This window comes from Myotis lucifugus, unplaced genomic scaffold (assembly GCF_000147115.1).
Source record: "Myotis lucifugus unplaced genomic scaffold, Myoluc2.0 scaffold_4, whole genome shotgun sequence".
NCBI lineage: Eukaryota > Metazoa > Chordata > Mammalia > Chiroptera > Vespertilionidae > Myotis > Myotis lucifugus.
This window is the reverse complement of record NW_005871052.1, coordinates 7,874,169-7,875,122: the sequence shown is the minus strand read 5'-3', so window position 1 is coordinate 7,875,122 and position 954 is coordinate 7,874,169. Positions and strand designations below refer to the sequence as shown.

At 42.3% G+C, this 954-nt stretch overlaps 1 protein-coding gene across 2 annotated transcripts; it reads left to right on the top strand.

Annotated features, from left to right (window-relative positions):
* Positions 1-281: 281 nt before the first annotated feature.
* Positions 282-677, top strand: LOC102426657 (60S acidic ribosomal protein P1-like). 2 transcript variants are annotated; one of them, XM_023763702.1, is made up of 2 exons: positions 282-352; positions 428-677. In XM_023763702.1, exons 1-2 carry the CDS (start codon positions 282-284, stop codon positions 624-626), a joined length of 270 nt encoding a protein of 89 aa, XP_023619470.1. In that variant the 3' UTR covers positions 627-677. The 2 variants fall into 2 exon arrangements, with proteins under 2 accessions (XP_023619470.1, XP_023619469.1); XM_023763701.1 differs by having other exon boundaries at positions 282-677.
* The last annotated feature ends 277 nt before the right edge of the window (positions 678-954 follow it).

The following is a 954-nucleotide window of genomic DNA, read 5'->3' as shown; positions in this document are numbered from 1 at the left end:
GGTATCATTAATCTTTTGTATTGTGTTTTTTTTTTCTGTAACTCTATGTCATTCATTTCCACTCTATTTTTTTTAATTTCCTTCCTATTACTTATGGTGGGCTTTTATTGTTGTTCTTATCTTAATTCTTTTAAATGTAGGGTTAAAGCCCCTTTCCCCCAACTGCTGGTAAGGTGCTCGGTTCTTCCGAGGAAGCTAAGGCCGCGTTGGGGTGAGGCCCTCACTTTCATCCGGCAACTATCACCACTCCCAGCAGCGCTCGCCCAGTACTCACCCTCACCATGGCCTCAGTCTTGGAGCTCGCCTGCATCTACTGGGCCCTGATCCTGCACTACGATGAAGTGATGGTGACAGAGGATAAGATCAATTCCCTCATTAAAGCAGCTGGTGTAAATGTTGAACCTTTCTGGCCAGGCTTGTTTGCAAAGGCTCTGGCCAATGTCAACATTGGGAGTCTCATCTGCAATGTAGGGGCTGGTGGACCTGCCCCTGCAGCCAGTGCTGCACCAGCAGGAGGTCCTGCCCCCTCCACAGCTGCTGCCCCAGCTGAGGAGAAGAAAGTGGAAGCAAAGAAAGAAGAATCTGAGGAGTCTGATGATGACATGGGCTTTGGTCGTTTTTACTAAACTGGCTCTTTTGTAACACAGTCAATAAAAGCTGACCTCTGTTAAAAAAAATGTAGGGTTACATTGTTTATTTGAGCTTTTTTGTATTTCTTGAGGTAGGCCTGTAATGCTATGAATTTCCCTCTCAGGACTGCTTTAGCTGTTTCCCATAGATTCTGGTTGTTGTGTGTTCATTTTATTTTGTATCCAGGAAGTTTTTGATTTTTTCCTTGATCTCATTGGTAATCTTTTTATAGTTTACTAATATATTATTTAGCCTCCATGTGTTTGAATGATTTTGAGTTTTTTTTAATTTACTTGATTTCTAGGTTCATGTCAATGTCATCAA